This window comes from Bos taurus, chromosome 5 (assembly GCF_002263795.3).
Source record: "Bos taurus isolate L1 Dominette 01449 registration number 42190680 breed Hereford chromosome 5, ARS-UCD2.0, whole genome shotgun sequence".
In the NCBI taxonomy this organism is placed as follows: domain Eukaryota; kingdom Metazoa; phylum Chordata; class Mammalia; order Artiodactyla; family Bovidae; genus Bos; species Bos taurus.
The window spans coordinates 60,908,479-60,930,646 of record NC_037332.1 but is presented as its reverse complement, the minus strand read 5'-3'; the positions used below and the strand labels follow the sequence as shown (position 1 = coordinate 60,930,646).

At 40.6% G+C, this 22,168-nt stretch overlaps 1 protein-coding gene across 11 annotated transcripts in view; it reads right to left on the bottom strand.

Moving 5' to 3' along the window:
• Positions 1–22,168, bottom strand: part of CFAP54 (cilia and flagella associated protein 54) — a 312,009-nt gene that overhangs the window by 134,491 nt on the left and 155,350 nt on the right. For 10 of the 11 annotated variants that reach the window (XM_002687523.7, XM_024992507.2, XM_024992508.2 and 7 more), the window contains 6 exons: positions 11,449–11,601; positions 9,135–9,329; positions 6,932–7,019; positions 6,431–6,640; positions 3,014–3,080; positions 696–878 (listed from right to left, as the gene is read on the bottom strand). In XM_002687523.7, the coding sequence (XP_002687569.6) occupies positions 696–878; positions 3,014–3,080; positions 6,431–6,640; positions 6,932–7,019; positions 9,135–9,329; positions 11,449–11,601 (896 nt within the window). The remainder of the gene's footprint in view (positions 1–695; positions 879–3,013; positions 3,081–6,430; positions 6,641–6,931; positions 7,020–9,134; positions 9,330–11,448; positions 11,602–22,168) is intronic. The other variant, XM_010805261.4, reaches the window with a different exon arrangement.

Below are 22,168 nucleotides of genomic sequence, written 5' to 3'. Positions count from 1 at the left end.
AGGAAATAGCACAGAGGAAGAAAAAAGAAAAACTAAGATAAAGGAGGAAACAATAAATATAATAACCAACAGAAAATACTAATTTATGTCTAAAACGAAATCAACTTCAAATTTATGATTTGTGACTTATTTTCCCAAAGGAAATGAGTTTTTATTTGAGAGTTTTAACTTCTTAGGATATTAAGAAGTGTCTTTAATTTCATATTTAGAATCTGTTTTTCACTTAGATGTGCCCTTAACATAGAAGAAATGAGACAGATACAAAGATAAGTTTGTCTCAATAAAGAAATACTCCCATAGTTTTGATATTGATATTCCTTCATGACTTAATAAAGTGAAGTTATAAGTCCACTAGATTTCTGTGTTCCAGACCAGTTAAACATTCTAGTCAATTTTACCATATCTTAAGGGGGAAAAAACAATAAATAATAGTGTTTAAAAAAAAAGAGAGAACCAAATCAAATAGACCTGGCTATTGTATCCAAAATGGCATGCAAATAGTGATGTTAAAAAAAGAACATTAATTATTTTATTTTGAAGTACAGATCAGAATCCTGAAAATAGAGTTTAAAAGTTTAACAAGAATTGATCACAAGAACAATAGTAAAATTTAACCCTGCCAAGTAAAAAGTACAATATAAGTGGGGTAAGATATCACCATGAATTATAATTTGTTGATTTTACAAATCACTTACTACTAGATTTTGCTTAGCAAAGTGCAGCTCGCGGATGACGTAATATAAACTCGCAATGACGGAGCAGATGTCAGCCCGATATCTGTCTGAGAAGAGCTCGATGCCCGGGAGAAGCTGAGTGATTTCATACTGAGCGTAGCAACGTTCAGCTTTAGGATGCGGCAGTGTGGTTCTAAGCAAACCCTGAGGACGAAAAAGGTGAAATGAACAGCTGGAACTTGCATTTGTAACAACAAGAAAGATAAGTATTTAAAGGATATAAGGAATAAGTGTATTCCTTCCCAAAGTGTTTTGTGTTGCCTAGCACATTGTACCCTATAATAAAGGGCTGTTTGTTGTTGATCAGTTGCTAAGCAGTGTCTGACACTTCGTGACCCCATGAACTACAGCACACCAGGCTTCCCCGTCCTTCATTATCTCCTGGAGTTTGGTCAAAATCATGTCCATTGTCAGTGGTGCCATCCAACTGTCTCATCCTGTCACCCTCTTCTCCTCTTGCCCTCAATCTTTCCCAGCATCAGGGTCTTTTCCAATGAGTCAGTTCTCCACAACAGGTGGCCAGAATACTGGAGCTTCAGCATCAGCATAAGTCTTTCCAATGAATATTCAGGGTTGACTTCCTTTAGGATTGACTGGTTGGATCTCCTTGCTATCCAAGGGACTCTCAAAAGTCTTCTCTAACACCACAGTTTGAAAGCGTCAATGAAAGGTACTTATTTATATTCTCATCACTACAGGTTCCAAATGCTTTATCACTGACAATGGGCCTTTTAAACCCCATGGTAGTTGGATATTTATTATTTTAAGAATAAATTATCATTATTTTATCATTTGTTGAGAGTTGACTTTGTGTTGGGCACTCTTAGTTTATTCCTCATAAATATTATCTCATTTAATCCTCACTTAACCCACCCCTAGAAGGAAGACTTATTATCTCACAAGTGATATAATTGAGGCTGAAACAATTAACTTCTTTGAGGTCACCCAGTTAATGCTGGCAAAAAGAAGATTCAAAAATTTTGACTATTTGACTCAAAAATCTGTTTTCTCCCCTCTACCAACCCACAAGTAGAGGAAAGAAAAACATACTTCAGAAGTCTAAATCAAGCACAGGTAATTCTAAATTTTTAACTGAATTAAGTGAAAAGGTAATCAGTTTAATTTGACCACTATTTCTAAATACAATTTATATGACCAATATTGTGCCAGACATTCGGAAACAAGATGAATACACAAAATCAAATTGTACATTTAGGAGTGCTTCTTATGTTTTCTTAAACAATGACATTTCTTGATGACAAATGCATCATCAAATTATTTTAATGTATGTATCAGGAATAACTTTAATCAGACTGCTCATTAAACTTATACCTAGTCTAAAATATTATGCAATTGTTTAATTTTTAGTTTAAAATCATGAAAAGAATGAACAGACTTTTAAAATAAATCCCAGAGCTAATTTTTATTTTAGTTGTCGAATTACTAAGAAATGCTGTCTACATTTAAGCAAAAAATTACTTATTTTCTAAAACATAAACAGCATTATCTTCAAAAATGAGGAATATCAGGAGAAAGTAAAGGATGCAACAGAAGAAATCTGATTCGGATTATCATTCCTTCTGTATCCTTGCCTCTTCCACCTCTTCCCTTTGAAACATTGGCAAGAGGTGTATGGAACATAAGAAAACTAAAAGATCTGGCTATATACTCCAAGAAACCTGTCTCAAAGATCTTATACACCCAGATTTCATAAGCTATCAGACTCTCAGAACAAGGGTGTTCCATCCTTCAAAATAAATAGGACCTCCAGGAGATTGCAGAAACCCCTGGCTACATTCCTGAATCTCAGAATGTCTTATATTTTGGATAAAAGCTCCTTTCTTCTTCAGTAAAATCAAACTAAGAACTGCAGACACTCTACTTCTGTAGTCTTCAACATATTTTTGGCTTGCATTATATGGCGTATTTTACATCATGCAATTAAGCAAAAGTTTATTTCAAGATAAGGCAGGGCAACCCTTTAGACTCAATCAGACTGGCTTCACTGCTCCATGAAAGAAGGACAGGAGACTCAGTTTCCTCATCTATAAAACTTCTCCATCTACAGTGAACAAGAGAAAACTGACCTGCTGAATACTAAAGGTGGAAATGCCACAGGGGCTCAGTCATCAAAGGAAAGATGGGTGTGGGATACTTAATCAAGGTTTATGGTATTTTCCTAATGTCAGTTTTATGAATGTAATAAATCACTGCATTTTTTAAAATTTTTACTAATTAAATGGCTGTGCTACTACAGAACGATATATATGAAGTGTTACCTGAAAGAGTAATGCTGATAAAAGGCAACAATTGGTTCTCTTTTCAACATCCAATGTCTGAATAAATCTAAGTATAAGAAAAAGAAACTGATTCAGAGACAATGTTCCAAGAATATTTTTACATAAATACAACTCTAATACTCATAGATTTTAACTCAAAATTTAAGTAGCCTTTAATAAAATTAAAAATTAAAAATTTAATTTTTAATTCTAAAAGTGCTACATTCTCATGTAAGATTTAAAACATTCAAAGACAGAAAAAAATAAAATGAGGAATTCACCAATAAGGCTACCACCTAAACATGATTGCAGCAGCAGCAGCAAACATAATTACCAGTAACATTTCAGTCACTTTCCTTCTAGATTTCCTTCTACATATAATTATACAGATGCACATTCACATTAAGACTGAAATTAGGCAATACACATTTTTATAAACAAATTTTCTATTATTGAACATAATCAGTTATATAATTATTTTACAGAACTTTAATATTTTTATCAGACACATGTACCAGAGTATTAAAATATTCATCTCCATTTGGATTTTTTCCATTGTTGAAACAAACATTGTCATACCTACATTTTTGAGCACTTGTCCTATTACTTCCACTGGATAAATCCCTAGAAGTGGAATTTTGGGGAAATGGAGGTGCACAGTTTTAAAATTTTTTAAGGAGCACAATTAATTAATTTCTTCTCATAGACTAAAACACTGTATTTCCTCACCAGCAGTACATTATGGATCCATTTATGATATTAAATCTTTCCACCAAAGATTGAGGTAACTCTGTGTTTATTACTGTCTCATTTTATGTCCCTTAGTAGAGTCTGAGTTTTCTTTACATTTATGACTCACAAACTCACATTTGTGACTATAAACCACATTACCTTCTCCCAAGTCTTATTTTAACACCAGTGGACTTCACTGTATTAATAACACCAGTCTGAGTTCAGCTTCTTTGTGAGGTGCTTTGCCTGCTGAGCAGTGGGAGAGAAAAGTTTCTTCTCCTCAGGGAGTCTCCAAGAATAGCCAAAACCCCTGGAGTACCTTAGAGCCTGTGGAAGTCAGACTTCCAGCTGGGTAACCCAGGAAATGACTTTCTGTTGACTGAAAATCACGAACAACTTCAGAGGCCCAGAGACCCTAAGGTGTCCTCTGGCAGGAAAGCTGTAAGCTGTTCTTTTCAAGCTGGGAACCTTTCTCAGCTTTTCTGTTCTCTGCTGACAAGTGCTACTAAATTATAAACTCAGACTTGTATGGGGACTCTGTGTGTGTGCGTGTGTGTGTGTGTGTGAAAGGAAGAGTTCCTTCTCAGAAGAGCAAAAGAAAAATCAGAGTTGTTTTTTTAAATCTTTGAACGTTTTATACTTTTAAAATGGTAATTCCATACTTCCCTTGCCCAAATGCTAATTTTCTGAAAACAATGTGATCGTGAACTAAGACAAGTTACTATTTTTAAAAATTTTCTCTACAGCTCAAAATATTGTGCACATATTTTGCCTAACCATGCCCTATAATGTAACTACAGAGGTAAGGGAAACCTGTACCTCTACTCTCTTCATACATTTTATGTTTTTCACCTTAATCAAATATTTAAGATATTTGTGAGTCCTAAGTAGACATAAGACATTGTGATAAGACTTCCACATACGCCATGTGTGGGAGGCTGAAAAATGGCTGCCCAATGATTCCAACATCCTAATTCCCTAAATCTATGCATATGTTGCTCATGTGGCAAAAACCAAAAAAAAAAGGGAATTCCCTGGTGGTCCCACAGTTAGGACTCAACGCTTTCATTGCTGAGAGCCCAGGTTCAATCTATGATCTGGTCGAGAAACTAAGATCCTTCCAGTTATATGATGCAGTGAAAAAAAAACAAAAAACAAAAAACCTGCAGATGTGATTAAATTAAGGGCCCTGAGATGGGAGGGAAAGTTCTACCAAATTATCCACATGGGTTCAATCTAATCACAATGGTCCTTTAAGAGAAAGACAGGAGGGTCAGAGTCAGAGAAGATGTGAGGATAGAAGCATACTGACAGAAAGGAAGATGAGAGTCTGTGGGTCCTGAAGACAGAAGATGAAGAATGCAGGAGGCCTTGGGAAGCTGAGACAGGCAACAACAGATTCACCCCCAGAACCTCTGGAGGTGGCTCAGCCCTGCCAACACTAGGATTTTAGGACCTCCGCCCTCCATAACCATAAAACAATAAATCAGTATTGTTTCAGGCCACTGAATTTTGTGGAATTTGTTACACCATCAAGAGGAAACTAATACAGTCTGTGATATGGGCTTAATTATATGCCCCACTGGGTCTTCCCTGGTGGCTCACTGGTAAAGAATCTGCCTGCCAACACAGGAGACCCGTGTTCAATCCCTGGATCAGGAAGATCCCCTGGAGAAGGAAATAGCAACCCACTCCAGTAGTCTATGGGGTCGCACAGAGTTGGACACGACTGAAGCAACTTAGCAGCAGCAGCCAGTATTCTTACCTGGAAAATCCCACAGGAAGAGAAGTCTGGCGGGCTACAGTCCATGGCATCTCAATGAGTTGGACACGACTGAGCCACTGACACATAAGCACCCCTGCATACCCAAAATTCCTAAGTTGAAATCCTAACCCCTAGTAACCTCAGAATGTGACTAAGAAATGGGATCTTTAAAGAGGCGATCAGGTTAAAAGGAAGTCATTAGGGTAGGCCATCATCTAATATGAGAGGTGTCCTTACAAGAGGAGATTAGGACACAGACACACACAAAAAGGAAGAACATATGAGAAGAGACTGAGAAGAGAGTTACCTACAAGCAGGGAGAGAGGCCTCAGAAGAAAGCACCCTGGGAACACCTTAATCTCAGATGTCAAGACCCCAAGATTGTGAGATGGTAAATTTCTCACAGATTGATATTCTGTCACTAGTCTGTAGTAGCAAATGAATATGGTATGTCATGTGATTTCTGTCACCATGGTTTACAGATGAGAATAGTTAGGCTCAGAGAGGATGAGTAACTTGCCAGGGGGCGCCCAGAGTTATTAGGAGGCTCTTAAATTAAGAGTAGTTGGCCTGCCTCCACGCTGTTATTCTTGCTCACCTACCAACTGTTATCCACTCAGTCATTCATTCAACAGTTACTGAATGCCATCTCCATGCTGGGCACTTGGAATACACTGGTGAACAAAGCAAAGACCTGAGCCCACGCAGTGCTCACATTCCAGAGGTAGCCCTGGTTACAGGAAAGGAGACAGCCATAAACAAGCAACAGCACAAACAAGTAAAGTGTATAATAAGCCTATAGGATATGAATGGAGCTGCCCAAGAACCCAGTGTGTGTGAGGCACCCTACATGGCCCGGGTGGGTAGCCCATGAAGGAAGGCCCCAGGTCCTACGCAAACGGCTCCAGCGTCATACTCACTGTGCTATCTTTGCTGATATCACCGCTCCCTGCAAACACCCCCAGATGCCGCCTTTGGACAGGAGCTCCTCACTGTAGTCTTTGGAACCTGGAGGTGACCAGCCATCAGTGGCACTGGTGAGTGAGCTGCCAATCTCCTTCCATGTATGGAGCACATCTTCTTTTCTGAAAATTTCATCCAGAGCTTGACTCCAACACTTAAAAGCAGCCCTGAAACAGAAACGGGGCATCAGGCAGCATGAGATCTGTGTTGTTAAATCTATCTTTCAAAAAGGAAAGAAAATGCATTGAATAAACATTTTCATCAAAATGTTAGAGAATGGATCTGTGCCATTTATTGCTCATAACCGTTTCTCTCCGGTAGCATTTGATGACTAAAACACAGCAATGGAATATTATCCAAGAACTAAAATTTATAAAAGATGGTGCTTTTTTTCACAATAGTTAAACATTTTTCAGGTGAACAGAGTTCTCCCTGTTTTACTGACTCCTATAAGCTACCTTTTCTTCTGTGCGAAGATGAGAAGATTTCCAAGTTCATGCAACGCCTGCACATGAAGACTTCTTTGATTGCTGGTTTGAAGAACATCTGTATTTTTAATCAGGTGAAAGAAAAATGTCAGTCCCTGTAAAATATTTCCTTTATATGTGCAAGAATATTTTAAATTGCTTTATACCTTGACTGTGTAGATAAGCAAACTTCAAGTTAATAGACCCTCTAAATGTCACACAATATAGCTATAGAGAACAAATGATGTTCTGTTTGAATGTTAGGGAGTAGGAAAGTGGATCTAAGAGGGAGGAAACAAGATTGGATCTAACAGGTAGGAAACATGAATAAAGTAGATAGCGTAAGAGTGAGGCAGGTCAAGATGGTGAAGGAGGAAAAATCTAGAAAAAGCATACAAGGGAGATCGAACTGGGTATAAAATATAGAAATGTCATATGTGGCCAGAATATGGTTTTGGGGGAAGTTGAAGAAGCCGTAGTGGTAAGATTACTGAGGCATCTGAATGCCAACTGGAAAAATGTGAACACTATTCTACAGCAGATGGGAAGACTTGAATGGTTTGGTTTTGATCAGAGATGTGACAAGAGTGCAGCATATCAGATTCTTCCTTCACCCAAATACAAAAAAGCACATCTTTACTATCACCTGAATTTGTTGTTGCTTTCTGAGGAATGCATGCATTCCAAGATGTGTAGCCAAAAAACCCCATCTAACATGGCACTGGTTCCTAATGAGGGTAGCTCTATTGGCTAGTGGGTATTTTAGAAATGTAAGGGAGGGGGCTGTTATTTGTCACAATGGGGCAACTGCTAGTGTTTCCTCAGTGAGGACCTGGCACTGGGGGGCCCTGCAGTGTACAGAACCTTCCCCTACAGGGAGGAAAAAGATGAGAAACTTGTAGATAATTATCTGAGTCTAACATCTAACTTCATTTTATACATAAAGGGGTATTTTTACATGTTTTCAAAATGCGCAGTTTTCCAGAAATGCAATCCCTGTAATATTTTGGTTTTTGTTCAGAATGCCCTACATTTGCCATTTTAGAAAATCATGGCACCAAAATTAACAATGCTGATAGTACCTGAGTCACCAATATAATACACTTGTATCAGTCTGCATTTGCAGCTGCCATATTCCTATGTATTCTGTATATCTTACATACAATATATGAGCATCTGATTGACTCTCTGTACCTCTGGCGCCTAAGCTCTCGCTGCAACTGTTGTCATTTAGTCACTTAGTCGTATCTGACTCTGCAACCCTATGGACTTTAGCCCACCAGACTTCTCTGTGTAATTCTCCAGGCAAGGATACTGGAGTGGGTTGCCATGTCCTTCTCCAGGGGATCTTCCCAACCCAGGGACTGAACCCACATCTCCTGCATTGGCAGGCAGGTTCTTTATCACTGAGCCACCTGGGAAGCCCATCTAAGCTCTTACATATTAACAAACAGATTCTTTTATTATAAAGTGATTTCATTTAATTTATCCTTCAATTTATATTTAGGACTTCATATTTATTTTTTTAAATAATCTGTATAGGAAGAGTATATTAATACAAATTTTATTTCAGGCACTAAAGGGGGAATATTTTCTGTTGTAAAAAATAGGGACATTGGATCTACAACATGTTGAATTTATACTGCTGAATTTGTAGAAACGCCAAATCAAGTGGAAAGACAAGGAAAACGGAACCAGCTGGGGCAAAGCAAAAGCACATAACAGTGGCCACATCTCAACAAACGGTTCACAGATTCAGTTAAAGTGGGATGAGCGGGAGGGCGCCTAGAATCTCGCAATGGTAACAGCTAGGCTGGAGAGACGATCACAGGAGGCGGGTGGCAGCGGCCCGTCTCCTTACTGCTCTGTTACTGCCTACAAGGGTGTGATGAATAGAGTCTATGTTCAAGCTCTTTCATCCCACTTCTACAGATGATATTTCAGTTACTGTACAGCACAGGTAACTATATTCAATATCTTGTAATAACCTATAATGTAAAATAATCTAAAAAATATATACACGTACAAATAACCAAATCACTTTGCTGTACAGATGAAACTAACACAATATTGTTAATCAACTATATGTCAATAAAAAATATATTAAAAAAGGTATCATTTCAAGACCAAATGCAATCTCAACATTAATGTGGCAGATTATATTGAAAATGAACATGTAATGAATAAACCTTACTAATAGTTTCATAATAAGAAGAAATTACGAGTCCAAGTTGTGAGGAGGGAAGCTTGCTCTTCTCCACTGAGCTGAAAACTCGGAAGTGCTCCTGAGAAAGGTCGGGGGGTGTTGGCATGTGCATCTCTTCTGTCCCCATGGAAAACTCCACCTTCCCAGTAGCAAATTTTAAATTGTTCACTCCTCCTTTGTCTCCTAAATTCATGGGAAAATTTTTAAAAGAAGCTTAAAAATGGAGAAAGAAGGGAAGTTTAAGAGGAGGGGAAAAGTAGGAGAAATAGAAAGGGAGAAGGAAGGGTTTTACATAGAGTTGAGCCTCATTTACAGTTAGAAGGACTCTGTTTCTTTAAACTTTGTGTCTGGAACCATTTCTGAAGAGCCCGGGTGTGTGTCGATGTGCTCTACACTCATGTTACCTCAGAAGGAGTAGTACAGAGGGCAGTTTGCTGGAAAGTGAATGCTGAAATAATGCTTTGCTCCTCCTGGGGATCAGGGGGAGAAGTTGCACAGTTTGAGTTTACTTTTTTAAAAAGAGTTTCCAACATTAAGATGTTAGTGTGCCTCTGGGGCAGAGACCTCTGGGATAGGCGCAATGTACAGGTAGTTCTGACCTAAGGGGAAAGAAATAGGAAAGAATCTGTGTCTGTGTAAGGTCAGAGAACACACAGGGAAAAGAAAGGGAAAAATATTCTTGGGGAAGGAGTTTAAAACCTCAGAGAGAGAGAAGCTAAAATGGATTTAGGTCTACAGCCAAGGACGGGAGATAAACTTCTGAGGGTATTAATACTAGGTGAAATTCAGAATGAAGTGGTATAAACCATCCTTAGGAATTGCATCTGCTTTTTTTCAATTCATGCCCTTAACCACTGTTAATGCACACCATAACCAAAGGAAGTTTAAACATGATATGCTGTGCTTAGTCATTCAGCTGTGTCCCACTTTTTGAGACCCCATGGACTATAAGCCCTCCAGGCTTCTCTGTCCATGGATATTCTCCACGTGAGAATACTGGAGTGGGTTGCCATGCCCTCCTCCAGGGGATCTTCCAAACCCAAGAATTGAACCGAGGTCTCCCGCATTACAGGCAGATTCTTTACCATCTGAGCCACAGGGAAGCTCCAAAACATGATATGGAGGGCTAAGTGTGTCTGTGGACAATACAACCAAAAACTGTGGGCACATATCATAACAAGTGCTTTCTCGGGGGAGAAGGGGAGCAACAATGACACATATATGCATTCATACATGCATACACACATACATTATATATATATACATATATACATACATAGATACATATATTATATACATAAGTAAACTTTTGTCAGTAGTTGTAAAAAAAATTGGTTTAATTTCTAAAAAATCAGTTCAGAGAATATTAGCATCTTAGATGCTAAATTTAAATCTATTATTAATAACTTTAAAATATAATAATTATTTTAAGTTTATTAATATAAATTTATTTTCATTATTCTGATAAATTTGAAAAGTAAGGATTATAAACATAAATTAGGATTTTAGATTACCTAAATGTAGGTAATTTGGGATTTCTTAACCTACATTTGAGTATCCTTTTTCTCCCTGAGGTTAACCACTTGAAGCCCTGCTTTGACTGAGTTTACAAATCAATAGATTTTGAGAAGGGAGAAAACAAGTGTAAAGTAACCAAACATAATGAATATCTTTTTTTTAAGCTAAGATGAAAATCTATGGTATTAATAAGGAATTTTACTGGTGTGTATATTAAAATGCATCTATTTCTTTGACATTGATAAGTAGTGCTTTGGTAAAAGACTGTGTAGTTAATTCTGTATGAATCAATTCATCTACTTATGAAAATAAAACAAGACTATAGCACCGTACTTGCAAAGCAAAGAGTAAGGACACAGAGGTATAGAATCAAACATTAACACTGCTTTTGTATTTACTCCACTCAAGGGAGTATATTCAGAAGGCATAAAAACATGAGGGAGGCAGTGCTTTGGTTGGAATCAAGAGTGGGAAACAGAGGTGTGATCCACTGGACAAGAAGAAAGAGTGAAAGGCAGCTGAAAGCGGGCATGGAAGTGGGGGAAGGAGGAACCTAGTACAGAACATGGTAGACCCACAGGATGATACCCTGTGAAAATAAAGAGACAGGAACACAGAGCAAGTGCAGTCAGCCCTCTGCTTCTGGAGATGCAGAGCCATGGATACTAGGGAGGGGGGAGCTGACTGTAAGGGACATGTGCATCCAAGATTTTGGTATCCACAGGGGGTCCCAGAACCCGTTCCCCACAGGTGCACAGGAACAACGGGAATGACTGTATTTCACCTTGTGTCTGTGCGAGAAATAACGAAAGCAACTTTCTGCTGTGCCGGATTGATCTGTTGTGATATTTGGATTTTTCCAAGGTCTCTCTAAAACATCTCAGAGTGTCTGTCACGTCCACAGGCACACAGAGGAGCTCTTTGGCTCTGCTGTATTCTAAAAGGAAAGGGAAGAGTGACGTTAGGAATGAAATGTTGCAGCAAGCCAAGGAGCCTTTCTAATTCAGAGAATTTCTTGGGTGTAAAAGACTTGCAGTTGATCCTTATTGAGTGAAATTATTATATTTGCTACTTATTTTCTAAAAAGTTCCACACTTCCTTTTTTCCTCCTTTTATAATTAATTGTGCCACCAAGCTGGGATAAGATAAAACTACTTTTCTTGGGGTCACTGGTAGATGGAACCAATGGGCCTTTTTGTCACAAGCATCCTGTAGGTGTATGTTTTATGGCAAGAATAATTTAATCTCATCTTTTGGTAATATTAATCCTAATTAACTGACCATTTAAAGTCTCATACACTTCAACAAGAGCTAACTCTGTCTCATTAGTCAACTTTCTCTTAGAACTGGAATTAGGATCAATTTTTAAGCAATCAAATAAAGGCTTTAAATCTGCAGTAGTCAGTTTTAAATGAGGGCGTATCCAATTAATGTCCCCTAATAATTTTTGGAAATCATTTAAAGTTAGTAAACAATCTCTCCACAGCTTCAAAGGGGCATTATCAGTTTTTAAAACTTTTGGCACACCTAAATATGAGAAGCAAGTAAAGAGGTGTTGCACAACATGTTTATAAGCTTCTCCAGTTAGTTTTGTAAACCAAATCTGGTCTATAGCTTTTTAGATGACAAGTAACCATCTAATCTTTGCTTGAATACGTCCAACAACAGGAAACTCACTACTCTTCAAGGTTTTAAACTCTCCCTCACCTTTTTTTTTTTTTTTTTTTACAGCATTCTCACCCCGCATATCACTTTCTCTAATCCCACCAACTCATTTTTAGTATTATACGTGGGCCAGGAACTAGGCCAGTCTTTCCCAGCAATGTTAAGAGATGTCTGTTCCTGTGTCTAATAGCCCTGACATTTTATTTTCTTGAATTAAAAGATCTTTTAAAGGCCTTGGAGCTGTAATTCCCTGCACCCAAAAAGCTAGATCACTAAATCTAAATGCTCTGTGGCTCTTAGCTTGAGAAGTCAAGGTTTTTCTTGTCTAATAGTAAGGTAAAAGCAAAAACTGTGTTATTCTTTGACCTTTATTAATTTGCACAGTTTTAGTAGGCGGTGAGAACAAAACTTTAATTTCTCAATATAATCAGAATCTACTACACCATGCACCACCGAAATTTTCTTTTTCTTTTTTTTTCTTTCTTCTTTCATTTATTTATTTATTTATTTATTTTAAGAAAGCGAGCTACGCCCTAGCACAAGTCCTACAATGCCCTCAGGTAGGGGGCCAGCCACTCCCGTTGGAATTGGAGTAACCTCGTCAAGGGTTAATATTGTTGCTAAATCCCCTTACCATTGGGCTTTTCTCTTAGCCTGGGTGAGACCCCCCTGAGGGGGTTTTCTCCAAGGAGCAGGCTCTGCATATTGTGCATGCAGTCTGTTTTAAAAGCTCCACTGTTTAAAAAACTTTTTATCTTTTTCAGGCTTAGGCAACACTTTGAGAGGCTTTGGGGGCAAAGTGGGGAACTCTTGGGCCCTGGAAGGCGCAAACGGAGGCGGCGGCTATCGCCCCAAATCAGAAAGTGGTGGATAAGTTTTTTTTAAAAGTTTGTGCAGAGGGGGAGGTAGCTCGCCAGGGCGTCTGGCCACAGTGTCCTGTAAGTCCTCTCCTCTCTCCTCTGCTGATTTTTTCTTCCTTCTTCTCTTTAAATCTTTCTCAAGTTTTCTTTCCCTCACTCTCTTTTTTCCTTCCTCTTCTCTTCTCTTTTACTTTCTATCATTTCCTTCTTGTTTCCCTCTTTCATTCTCCCTTCTTCCTTCTCACTGTCTTCTCTTTCTTTCATTTCTTTCCTTTACCGTCTTTCTCTCTAACTTTTTCTTTCCTCCTCCCTCTCTTTCTCTCTGTATCTCTTTTTCTAACTTCCTTTTTTCCTTTTCCTATCTTGCTGCATTCCCTGATTTCTTCCTCCTCCGTTCCTCTCTCCTTTTCACTCTTTAGTTCTTTTTCTATCTTTAGATCTTTCTCTATTTTCTTTCCTTTTTTCTTTTTCACTTTTTCCTTTTTTCTTTTTCTCTCTTTTTTTGCTTGGGTGAAGCCCCCCTGAGGGGGTTTTTCTGCAAGGAGTAGGCTCTGTATATTGTGTATTTTTTAAAAGCTCCTTTCTTTAAAAATAAAACTTTTTAATCTTTTTCAACCTTAGGCAATGCTCTGGGAGGCTTTGGATGTAAACTGGGGAATTCCTAGGCCCTGAGAGGTGCAAGCGGAGGTGGGGTAGTCGCCTTAAATCAGAAATTGTTGGACAAATTTTTAAAGGTTTGTGCAGAGGGAGAGGGGGCTCGCCAGGGCGCCCGGCCGCAGCGTCCTGTAAGCCCTCTCACTCCTCGGGAGGTAGAGCACAGTGTCCCTCCTTTTTCTTGTCAATGGCAGAAAATATGATCTGCGCAGAAGGTGGAGACCCACTACCATCCACCGCTATAGCCTCTCCCATAGGTCATCCCACAGCCTCATGATGAGGGTCCAGAACATTTTTAATCATATTTATAGGATAAGTGTTCAGTTGTTTTTTTCACCTTCACCCAAGTATCTAAATTAACAGTAGCTTTAACAGTTTCAAGATTACTTGTATAAAGAGTTGCCATTCTTAGTTTCAGTGTTATCCATGTCAGAAAATTAAGTATAGTAAAAGATTTTGCTTTAAGCTATCAAAAGATCAGGCTTTTCTTTGGCCTTTTAACTTCAGAAACCATTTTTTCTCTCTAACTCTAACTCTTTAACACTTTCAACACTTCCCACTCCTACTCGCCCTGTCTATCCTACAGGGGGGTCCGCGGCACCCTGAGTGGGGTCCTATCCGTCCCTAAAATTCAACACTGGGGAAAGGGTTGGGGACCTACCTTCGAATCGTCCCTGTATCGGGCGCCACCTGCCGGGGACCTGCCCCGGCTGATCCAGGGTATTCGAAGCGGGGACGGCGTCGGTGACCTATTTATTTATTTAAATATTTTATCAAAGATATAAAGAGTAATAGGATGAGGATAGCTCAGTAGGAAAATTCAGTGGAGAAAAGAGGCTGAGTAGCTTGGTTTACGCGGGAGACCAATAAAACTTCAAGACAAGAAGTTTGCACCACTTACGTAGGCCGCAGGCGTCCTTCCGTTCTCCCGAAGGAGAGGAGACACTGAGGCCTCCCCGGTCGGATCTTAGAAGCCCAGGCATAATTAGTAAGCATGGTGGGTTCCGCGCTCCAGATGGAGACTCAACCAGAGTGAGAGAGAGCGACATGGGGAGACCAGTATTTCGAGAAACTGATCCCAATTCTTTATTTTCCAGAGTCTGTTTTTATACACTGAGATGTTATACAAAAGTCACGTGGGGACAGCAGTCCTGACTTTTATTAAAGTCAGGTGCTTCACACAAATGTATACAGAGGTCTTAGGGGTGTTACATCATCTTCTGGCCAGGGGGGCCTGCTGACAATTTATGACCCTCTCCTTGTGACAGCGGTCAGTCAGTCAGGACACTTATTTCTCCAGGGCTGATTAGTCTCAAAACAGACGCCACCCAAATAAGGTTACATTCCTACAGGGTGAGGGTGTAGTGGGTTTTAGTTAAGGAAAGAATTTACTTAGCCTAAGGTCTAACGTGATTAATATCAAAGGTTAATTCTATATATTCATTAATGTGTGTAAGGGCAGGGGATATGGAGACTTAGCAACAAACATTGGCTCAACAAATGAAAAACCCTTCACCAATACAATTTCTAATCAGCCCGTTATACTTATACTAATAGTTTTCTAACTTCTCTAAAGAACCCGTTTTTAGAGGGTTTAAAGCATCTTGTGCCTCTCACGGTTGGGAGGCTGTGAGCAATCACATGTGGCCGGACGAGCCTGTCAGGCAGGCTAGAGAACCTTCAGAGGAGTTTGTAGGTTAAAACACTCTTATCATGCCCAGGAATTATTATAAACTGGAGCTCTAAGTTAACTCCTTCTCCAAAAGAGGTGGTGGGGGACAGCCCCCCGTAAAGTCAGAGGTGTAGGTGAGCACAAAGTAGTAAAGTAGGCAGGCTCTGGTTATGGGGGTAGATGCTCGAGGAGTTCCAGGGGGACTCCTGAGGCTCGATCCCGCCTTTGCGTATGTCGAGCCTCCTTCCTCATGACCTTTGTCACGGGCGGAGTACCTCACTCTGGCCCCCAACACTTGGGCCCAAACTAAAGCTGCTAAATTCAAAGCCCCCAGGTCTGCAGCAGGTGTTTCAATGTTCAGATCAATTTTTTTTTCTTGGTTTATTTGACAGTTCTTTTTTTAAAAAAGAAAAAAAAAACTTAGAAAACTTTTGATTCGTATGAAATGCAAATAACTTTAGATCTTGCCAATTTTCCTTATGAAGCCTCCTACTTTTTCCTTTGCTGATCATAAAAGATGAAATAATCTGCTCCTTTTCAGCAGCCTCTTCAAAGCCAAGGTGCCTTGGGAAAGAGACGAAAGGAGGAAACAAAGCTTGGAGATGGGCAACTGCTCTCTTAAGAGAGGAAAAGACAGCTTTCTAACACTGGAGAAGGCAGAGGAAAAGAAGATGAGGCCATAAACATGTAGGGAACTGAAAAGCCATCCTGAAAAGTGGCCAGAAGGGCAGATGTTGGCAGAGCTGCCGTGAGGTCTCTGGAGAGGAAGTGCCAGACCCATGAATTCAGCTGCAGACCAGCTGCATATGCTATGAAGCAGGCACGTGGGAGAGAGGACACACAGGCTTCAGACTGAATGACAAACAAATTTACCCCTTCAACAAATGAACAGGTCAAATACCCCCTGTCAAATCTGAAGTCCTGAGAGTCCAGCAACTTGCTAGGGAACAGGGCTGTAACAGCTTAAGAGACATGACCTTTGTCCTCAAGAAATCCACCCTTTAGCTGAAGCTATGAGGGCATTTTAACACTGGCGAATGAAAATCACACTGACAGAGTGTCTGGGGACACGCCAAAATGATGGAGAGAAAGAAGAGAGATCAGTGCAGGAAGGAAAGGATGAGCAAGAAACAGTTCATGGGGGGAAAGACATGCCAGCTGTGTCTTAGAGAACAGGGAAGACTATCAGGAAGTAAGGGAAGGGGTTTCAGATAGAATGAGAAGAGCTGAAGCTGGGACATCCCTGGAGGTCCACTGGTTAAGACTTGCCCTTCCAATGCAGGGGTTGGGGGTTTGATCCTTGATCAGGGAACTAAGAGTCCACATGCAAAAAAGCCAAAACTTAGAAGGATTATCGAAACAAATTCAATAAGGACTTTAAAAAATGGTCCACATTGAAAAAATCTTAAAAAAAAAAAAATAGCTGAATCTGATTGAGTGTTTATACTATACCAGTAACTATTCTAAATAAACACTGTGATAGTCTTATTGAATTCTAGCAACACTCATTGGAGAAGGCAGTGGCACCCCACTCCAGTACTCTTGCCTGGAGAATCCCAGGGATGGAGGAGCCTGGTAGGCTACAGTCCATGGGGTCACTAAGAGTCAGACACAACTGAGTGACTTCACTTTTACTTTTCACTTCCATGCATTGGAGAAGGAAATGGCAACCCACTCCAGTATTCTTGCCTGGAGAATCCCAGGGATGGGGGAGCCTGGTGGGCTGCCGTCTATGGGTCGCACAGAGTCGGACATGACTGGCGCGACTTAGCAGCAGCAGCAGCAACACTCATAAGAGGTATGTCCCATTATATCCTCTTTTTACAGATGAGAATCAGGCATAGAGAAGTCTCAGCTTCCCTTGGGTCACAGAACCAGCTTGCACAGGAGAGGGTGGAATCAGGATTAAAAGTGGCAATGCAGGGCACAGTGAGATGACACGGCCAGTTCTTTTGAACCAAGAAGGGTTTCCAGAGGCCTAAAGCCCTCACTGCGTATGTGGCCTTCATCCTCTTTAATGGGCAGCCAAGAAAGCGTTTTGAGTAAGACCCCAGCAGAAGGAGATTCATATTTTAGGAAGCGTGAGCCAGCAGTTGTATGCACAGCAGGCTGCAATAGAACGAGGGTGGTGGCTGAGAGGTTATAACGTTACAACACCAACATAGTATGATTTGAACTTGATTAAGATGGTAGCAGTGAGAACAAGGGAGGGACACAGAAAATTCCAATGTTAGAAGTGATTGGAGAATGGTTAATTGGCTACTAGGCGAAGAAAAAAAAAAGGTGTGGAAATTGCCTCTTGTCCACCTTTTAGGGCTGATGACCTTGCTTCCTACCTCACTGGGAATAAACGGAAGGAATCCAAATGGATTTCCTGCAAGCCCCTACCCCTAGACCCACACAGCCCCCAGTTCCCATGCTATCTACACTGCAAGGTCATCACTCCAGCAATTCTCCTCTCTCCTCCCAGTCACCAGTTTTTCCCTCTGCTGAGTCAACATCCCGTTTTGCGTTTTTTTCTATTTTTAAAAATCATCAAAAATTTTGTGTTCACTGCAGCATTAGTTACAGTAGCCAAGATATGGAACAACTTAAGGGTCCATCAACAAATGAATGGATAGAGAGAATGTGGTATTTACCCAGTGGAATATTATTCAGAGCCATAAAAGAGAAGGAAACCCTATCATTTGTGACAACTTGGATGAGCCCTGATCAGACAGAGAAAGGCAAACAGTGAATGATCTCACGTACATTTGGAATCTAAAAAACTCAAACTCAAACAAACAGAGAAGAGACTGGTGGTTGCCAGAGGCAGAGTTGTGGGGTGATGGGCAAAAATGGGTGAAGGTGACCCAAGGTATAAATGTCAATTAAAAGACAAATAAGTTCTGAAACTGTAAAGAATAGCACAGAGACTATATTTAAATTTCTAAAAAAAAAAATTTTAACCCTTTCTCTTGACCCTTCTTTCCCCTCAAGCCACCATCCTATCTCTCTGCTCCATTTTATAATTAAACTCCTCAAAAAGTTCTATTTTCATTGTTCCCCATTCTCTCTTGCTGCTGCTGCTAAGTCGCTTCAGTCGTGTCCGACTCTGTGCGACCCCATAGACAGCAGCTCACCAGGCTCCCCTGTCCCTGGGATTCTCTAGGCAAGACCGCTGGAGTGGGTTGCCATTTCCTTCTCCAATTCTGTCTTAAAACTGCTTAAATCACACTTTTCCCCCATTATTTCACCCGAAGGATCGTCACTAGAATAAATCTAGTGTTCGATTTTTAGGCTTTATCTCACATAAATTTTCAACAGCATTTGACCCAGTTGCTAACTCCTTCCTCGTAATACTTTCTTCACTTGGCTTACAGGTCCTTTACCAACCTACTGACCCCTCCTTCTTAGCCCTCTTTGCTAATTCATCCTTGTCAACCCAAATTCTTAATATTTGAAAATCCCAAGGCTCAACCCTTAGACTGCCTCTCTTTTCTTCTTAACTAACATTTGAGACAGGCTGGAACCTGGGACCCTTTACTGGAATACTTGCATCTGGACAAACGTCTCCTCCAGCAATAGAATACAAAGAAACTTCCAGTACTCTTGCCTGGAAAATCCCATGGATGGAGGAGCCTGGTGGGCTGCAGTCCATGGGGTCGCTAAGAGTCAGACACGACTGAGCGTCTTCACTTTCACTTTTCACTTTCATGCATTGAAGAAGGAAATGGCAACCCACTCCAGTGTTCTTGCTTGGAGAATCCCAGGGACAGGGGAGCCTGGTGGCTGCCGTCTATGGGGTCACACAGAGTCGGACACAACTGAAGTGACTTAGCATAGCATAGCATAGCATAAGCGACTAAAAACAACTGTGTGCATGCACAGTTGAGGCAAATCATGAACAATAAGATACACAAAGGCCAAAACCCATCTGCCATCTCTGGGGCCTGGAGCAAAAGCAGGGTACTGCACACAGCACCACCAGGGCACGGGGAGACCAACCTCAGTGACTCCCCTGCCAACACACTGACCTGCTCTCACACCCAATTTAAGAAACTAGCCCCCCTGTCAGTTGGAGATTGAGGAAGGGAATCTATTACTTCTTCTCATTCCTTTGTGCTGTAGCCTAAGTCCCAATGAAGCCTTGCCTGAATTCCTCATCCTCTCTCTTATCAATGTCTATTGATTAACGAGTTCAAGAACCCAGTTCAGTAACACATTCACCCCCTTGATGATCTCATCTAGTCTCATGGGTCTAAGTATCTACATGCTATCTCTGGCCCCATCTCTCTTGAAGTCCAGGCTCATTTATCCACTGGTCTCCTCTGCTGGGCATTTAATGAACATCTCACACTTAGCATGTTCCCAACTGATTTCCTAATCTTTCCTCCCTAAACCTACTCCTTTCATAGTCTTTCCTCATCTTATTAAAGGGTGGTTCTATTTTTCCAGTTGCTCAGGCCACAAGCTGGCATCATCCTTGACTTGTTATCTCATCTCAAGCCCCAAGTCAAATTCACAACAAATCCTGGAGGCTCCCCATTCAGAAAATGTCTGGAGTGCCACCATCTCTCCCCAGATCTACTCACCACTTCCATTCCACTGTGTTCCAAGACCCGACATCTCTTTCTGAATCACTGTGACCACCCCGAAGCAGTCTCATTTCTACCCTTGCCAGTCTCAACAAAAAAACCAGAGGACCCCCTTTAAAATACAAGTTATCCCTTTTAAAATATAAACTATCTCATGTCACGCCCCTGTCCAAGACTCCCCCATCACCTAGAGAGAGAACAGTGTCCTTGGAGTGACCTCTGAGGCCCACCAAGAAGAGGTTCCCTGTGACCTTACTATTCTCCCCCTTACTCCCTCCCACATTGGCATGCTTCCACCCAAGGGTCTTGGCACCAGTGGTTCACTTTGTCCTAGAACATTCTTCCCTGAGATATCCCCAGGTTTGATTCCTCAACTCCTTAAGCTTATGACTTCACTGTTAACTCCTCACTGAGGCCTTCTTTGATCACTCTCTTTAACATTGTCACAACTTCTCTTTTCTTCTCAGCACCCATTAGCTTCTGACCTACTATGGGTTTTACTTATTTATTGATTGTCTCTGACCACTAAAATGCAAGTTCTGTGAGAGCAGAGATTTTTGCCCATTTTGTCCACTGAATTCACCCCTGGCCTACAACTGTACCTATTACAAGGTATGTGCTCAATAAACATTCATTACGTGAATGAATGACAACAGTTTTCAAAGCTAAATGCTTGGGACAAACTTTATTAATAATCACTTCCATAGGCATTAATCTCAATTTATTGTCACAGTATTTTACAACTAGTAGAGATAAATATCACTCATACTTTACAAAGGACGAAAAGTGAATTTGAGGGACAGTCACTTGTCTTAACTGGAGAAGGAAAAGGCAACCCAACTTCAGTATTCTTGCTTGGGAAATCCCATGGACAGAGGAGCCTAGTGGGCTACAGTCCATGGGGTCACAAAGAGTCAAACATGACAGCAATTAAAAAACAACAACAACACTTGTTCTAAGCCCTTACAAGATGAGAGAGAACCAGTGTTTTAGTCTGACGCCTTTCCCAAATAGTTTCCCAAAGGGTGTCAGATTTGGGGAACAGGCAATGATCCTAATTTAAGGTGTGCTCCTGTGGGCATAGAGACACTTTGAGAATAATACAGATTAAGCCTGGGGTCCTTGTAAGCCCAGTGAGGTCTTGGTGAAATTAATAACATGGGGTCACATTCAATGACCGTGGAGACACATCTTTCATTACACCTTGATGTCTCGAAACCCTGGAAGCTCTGGTCAAACCAGGAACATGGCTATGTTGAGAGGTGCATCTGTGCCCCCAGCAAGTTCACTCATGACTCACTTCATGACACACTTCCCTGTCATACATTTAAGAGGATCAAATAATGAGGCACAGGTCACACTCTTCTCCTGCCAACTTCGCTCTCCTGTCCCCCTACCTTGTCTCCACCACCCCTCTCTCCTCTAAGCATGCACAGTCCTGCGTGAGTCCTGACAAGGCATGCCCTCACCCCTCCCACCCCAACCCTTACGCACAGCACCCTGAAGATCATAGGTTTCTGCTCCGTTTCTCCACTTTTCCTGCCAGAATTCAAGAGCTTGGCTTTCATTTTTTCTTCCATAGAGAGTGAGATGAGGGAAAGAAGTTCAGCAAAGCAAAGGAAAGGGTGGAAACTGGAAGCCCTCACATATTAATATTTTCAGACAGTAACTTTCTCAGGAGGCCTTCATTTGCAAGATCTGTTAAAACTGGGATGGTAAGATTTACCTCCAAGAGTTATTAGACTACGTTTTAACCCATTTGTGACAGGTCCAGCACAGTATTGGTCATGGAGGAAGCATTTAATAAATAGCTCACATTATATTTTAAAAATGTCCACTGAGAACGTACCAGTACTAGGTGCCATGCCAGGCACTGAGCAGGTACAAATGAACAAAATAGACACGCTCCTTGCTCTCCCAGAGCTTACGTTCTAGAATAAAAGTCACAAAGGCATGCCAGTGATTACAGATTATAAGAGGGAAAAGAGGAGATGTTTGCCATCTTTAAAACATGGGCTCTGAATAAAATCATCCTGCTACTTTTTAGCAAATATATGCTTATAAATAATTTCTTTT